At 43.1% G+C, this 5,049-nt stretch overlaps 1 protein-coding gene across 1 annotated transcript; it reads right to left on the bottom strand.

Moving 5' to 3' along the window:
* Positions 1 to 285: 285 nt before the first annotated feature.
* LOC135697594 (leucine-rich repeats and immunoglobulin-like domains protein 1) lies at positions 286 to 2,315 on the bottom strand. Its single transcript, XM_065217377.1, has one exon. It carries the CDS (start codon positions 2,204 to 2,206, stop codon positions 596 to 598), a length of 1,611 nt encoding a protein of 536 aa, XP_065073449.1. The 5' UTR covers positions 2,207 to 2,315; the 3' UTR covers positions 286 to 595.
* Positions 2,316 to 5,049: the final 2,734 nt, after the last annotated feature.

The raw sequence follows: 5,049 nt of genomic DNA, 5'->3' as shown, positions 1-5,049 counted from the left end.
GTCGCTTTGGATTTGAGTGTGTTAAAAAACGAAAGCATAGCTGGAAAATTCACACACTCTACGCGACGGCGATGGTCAGCCATCTCAACAGGGGAAATGCGACATAAATCTTGTCCAAATAAAAAAGGACTCTTCTGCAAACGAAAAAAAAAAGGTCAGAAGCCTTGCTAGCCGGGAAGCCAAGGAAGGAGATTAAACCACCACAGGGAAGAAGGACAATGGTCAAATACGAACCGGTGTCAAAGGACGGTGAGAGTAAAATAAAGAAAACTTTTATGATTGTTTTAAAAAAAAATAATGAACTCATTTATTTTCTCGTGTTTCTTTTTGCTTTGTCCCCTTGTTCGGGGACATAATTTACAGGGGACTAACCAGCCCCCGTTTGATGATGAACAGTAAATATTCAAATTTTCCCGACGGGATCCTACGGTGGTGCGCTAATGGTAAACTGCTGCTTCTATAACAAGCCCTCGGGCGTTCCGTTGTCGTCAAGCATGCAATTTGAGGACCGGAAGTTTGCCGGCTCCTGGTGTGAGCGCACGTATCGCACGATGATCAATTCCATGACCTACAGGTCTTTTTACCGGTGGGGGGCTCACAAATCGGACACCGGAATTGGCATTTCGTAGATGTGGTGGTCGTAAGATCGCTGAGGACACGATGGGAGGTGCTGCTGCAGCTGGTGCTGACAGTGGTAGCTATAGATGTTGAAGTTCGGTTGATGGTAATCGATCTCTTCGAAACACTTTCCGAATTCCAAGTCCTTTTCCTCTTTGAGCGAATTACGTTTGTTGTGCCAATTCGGTCCAAATATGTCCACTAGTCGATGACGCAGGCGATAAGCTACCAAAACGAACGTCGTAACGGAAGCAGCTGAAGCCACCAGGACTGCTCCAACCACGGCTCGATCGCGGGATTGACGTTGATGGCATCCCAAAAGTTCAGAGCTGATCTCTCTCAAAGCTTCTCCCCTCAAGCGCTCCGGATACTCACAAATTACTTGACTTTGCTCCGTCTCGATCGGTTTCTGTTGCAGCAGATTCCTCAGCCACTGCAGATGACAATTACAAACTAGTGGATTTTCCGAAAGATCAAAATTGCGCAGCTGTTTCCAAGGAAGCAATTCCTCACGAACACCTCGAATTGCATTGTCTCGCAGGATCACATTTTCAATGTGTGGAAGTCCAGAAAACGCTCCTTCCTCGATGTCCGACAGGATCTTGTTGGAAGCGATTACGATCGTGTCCAAATTTGTGTTAGCCGAGAAAGCTCCCGCTTGAATACGTCTCAAATTTAACGATCCGGAGATATCGATTTTTCGCAGATTGAACAACCCGTAGAACGCACCCTCGGGGATGACCTCGAAATCATTCTGCCCAATCTTGAGCTCCTCCAAACGCTTCAGACTACTCAGCTGAACCGTGGGAACCTTCAGCAGATGATTGTCGGACAGGTCTAACGATCGTAGATTCTCCAGGCCACGAAAGGTATCGAACGTGATGTTGACCAGCATCGATCCTCGCACGTCCAGCCGTCTCAGCTGCCGCAGTCCTTCAAATGCTCCCGGTTGAATCTGATTCAATGTGTTGGTACCGAAGTAAAGTTCAGCAAGCATCTTCAATGGTTGGAAAGCCGGAGTCGATATGATGTTGATTGAGTTGTCGTCCAAATGCAAGATCCTTAAACTCGTTAGGCTTTCAAATGCGTTGGAATGCAGAACTTCAATGCGATTCTGGCCAAGATTCAATTCCTCCAGCTTTGGCAAAGTGGTAAACATGTTCGCCGTCAGCTCGTTGATAAAATTTCCTCGCAGATTCAACACTCGCAGCTCGTTCAATCCATAGAACGTCTTATTATTGATGGCACCAATTTTGTTATTATTCAAATGCAGCTGCAGCAGTTGCTTCTGGTACACAAAAACTCGTTCCGGAACTCCAAGCAGGTGGTTGTAACTCAGATCCAGCATGGTTAGCTCCGAGTAGAACTGGATCGACGAATCGATCGCTTTAATCCGATTGAACTTGATCACCAACCGCTGGATGGCTGGATTTAACGCGATCGGTAGCACATCCAGCTCGCCTTCACCGCAAGTCACGTGCAGTTTAATGTCGTCACACACGCACCGATTCGGGCAAAACGAAACGCCCTGCGTCACTTGTGGCGCCAAAAGTGCCGCGATAAAAACACTCACGATCACTGCTTTCATTGCTCTTGTCTCTTGTTGTATCTTCTTCTGTGATCTGATGCACTTTCAAGTCTTAGCTGTATTCCAAACTATCTCACAATGCACAACTGAACTGTACGAAACGAAACTGAAAACTAAACTCCCACGTACGGATGCAACTCCTTTTAAGAAGTGCATCCCGATCGGTTCCCCGAAAAAACGAACGAGAAAGAATGTCAACAAACAGCTTCTTGTCCTCTCTTTCCGACTCACACACGCCGGTAGATTTGTTTTTGATCTATCTCAAACGAGGATCGCATCATCTTCGTATCTGCACCCGTAAACGAACGACCGAAAAATGACGATCGTACTCGGGTTCTCACTCTCTCGCGTCGTTCTCTCTTCGGGTCACTCAGTCAGTGCAGCGAACCGATCGCACCCGAAGTGGCGATGAGCCACGCGAACGCGATCTTCTACCGATCTCGTGTGATCGCCGAACAAAAGAAAGGCAGGCGATAAAGAAGATCCACCGCCCGGCGCGGCGTGGCAGCGGTCGACGCGGATGGCCCCCGGGGGCATTAACGAAGCAATTTATGGTTGCGTCGTGAGAAATGCACCTGCACCTGCCTGCGAGCGCGTCGATCGTACCCACCGAGATCATGATCATGGCAGCAAACAGCATTTTTGTTGCATTATACTTTTGTAGGTCTTAAGCGTTCTCATTTGAAAATCAAAATCTTCGTTTGGTTAAAGAATTTTTGAATGATGGAAGACGTTAAAAAAATAACTCGTGTTCCTTTCTGCTCGGTTGTAATTTGAAATTCTAAGTGCTTAGAAGTTGAACATTTAATTTCTTCTAGCTTCTGTGTATGTTTTCCTCTAGGTGACCTCGGTTTTGTGGATCCCGCCACTCGGATGGGAGCTAGATTTATGGATAATTAAATCCATTGTTTTCGTTTGTGCGGAGGGAGAGAGAGAAAGATAAACTTTACACCATCCGTCATCGAATGGGTGCATTTTCGGGGAAAATTTGAATTGGTTATTTCTCATGAATTTTAGCCATCCAACAACGGCGAAGGGAGAGAAGATGATCATTGCTGCGAGTAACGAGACAATTCAGGTGGTGATAATTGTTCCTAACTGGCTTCTTGTTAGGCGCGGTAGGTTTACTGCTGGTTTGTGTTTCCATAATGAGCTGTCTAGGTTTATGGTGATGATTGGGCTTGTCAGTGGGATTGGTGGTGTTGTTTATTTTTTTGCATTCTAAGGTTATTCTCACGACTATCAGTTTTAATAGGTACAACACAAAATAACATTAAAACTAATGGATGAGGATGTTCTGTTCAATTTTTCTAGGCGGAACATTTTCTAGTCTAGGATTTCCCAAGTACCTTGTACTTTGGTTATATTTCCACCATTTTCTTGACTTCTGTCTTTGGAAAATTCGTTTGATCTAAAAATCCAAACATGTTCTGGGCTGTATCTAAATTTATTACCTTTCAATTGGAAAAATACTTTTGAGGTTTCAAAAAATAAGTAGTTAAATATTTAATGAATTTACGGACACTAAATTTGTATTTCCGAGATCTCAGCCGCCGATTAGTTCTGCATTTTATTTTACTGAGATTCGTATAAACACTACAATGGACAGCCCTATGGGGTTGTACGGTGGTCTTATATAATAAATGTTATTTGTTAACTGCAGCAGGTGCTTGTTTTTTGTGTAGGAATAGGAATTTGAGCTAGGTTCTCTCTGTTTATACCGTTCAGTATGACTATGATTGCCACGAAAAGAGCCTTTTGATATGAATTTTAATTGGAACATGTTCCGTAATTTAACTTTTTTGGAAAATCTTGATGGTAGTACAGGCTTAAAGCCTTTGGAAGATGATGATGACGTGAAGGCAGCTGGATCAGCAAATTGAACCGGACAATCCCATATTCTTCGGTTCAGTGATTGGGCACTCGCAAGAGTCTCAGCCCGTCTGCTACTGGAAAGGGGTTGAACTAGTGTCTGCGACAGGTTGGAAGGCCGCAGAATATCAGTGTCTACCCAGCTAAAGCTCCTCCCCTTTTTAGTTTTTCTCGTTAAACTCCTTCTCTCAAAAAGTTGGTGAATCTTAGTCTTTAGCAGAAAGACGCTTAACACTTTTTTCGGCGAATTTATGATCCTGCTGCACGCCATGGTTCTTTCCTATGCCTATTCAAATAAATTAGTACTTTTATTTAATTTCTCTACTGCGCTAAATCAAACGAGTAGAAATAAGAAGGGATGTCGGTTACGTGCTCAAAGGCCACAAGCTTTTCTTTTGTCAATCGATGCTCGCACGAGTTGGGGGGAGGGGGGGGGGAGTGGTAGATAAAAAATAAACCTTAAAAAAAATAAAATATTCAAAATTCGTTTTACATCACATCTAAACCGTATGTTTCAAGCGTTTACATTACTTCTTAGGCTTCGTTTTCATCTTATACTTCTTTGAAGCCGTGATTTTTTACAATAATGCCTAACAGAAGCCGCAAATGTTAACTTTATTCCTTGTAACACTTGGGTTATCAACAAGACATTTCCCGCATAAGTTTTGTATCCTTTTAAGGAAGGACATTAGTAATAATGTAGATGATGGGTAGGATCAAAGCAACTGATTTTGATAAATTCCAGGTAAACCATCAAGCGGAATACTACAAACGTAATACTTCTTTAAAAAAATTTCTGTTTTCGATAGATCCTCATCATTCAAATATTACATGGCCGAACAAGAAACCAAAATTGATAAGAAAATACCTATTTTGTGAATTTAAACCCAGTTTTCTCAACAATTGTGCGTGCTTCAAAAAATCTAACAAGACTTACGGATTCAGGAAGGTTTATTCAACAAAATCCAAGC

This window comes from Ochlerotatus camptorhynchus, unplaced genomic scaffold (assembly GCF_037179485.1).
Source record: "Ochlerotatus camptorhynchus isolate MF236.1 unplaced genomic scaffold, CSIRO-AGI_Acam_v1.1 ptg000077l, whole genome shotgun sequence".
Taxonomy (NCBI): Eukaryota; Metazoa; Arthropoda; class Insecta; order Diptera; family Culicidae; genus Ochlerotatus; species Ochlerotatus camptorhynchus.
Note: the sequence above shows the minus strand (reverse complement) of the source record. Positions and strands in the feature narration are given on the sequence as shown.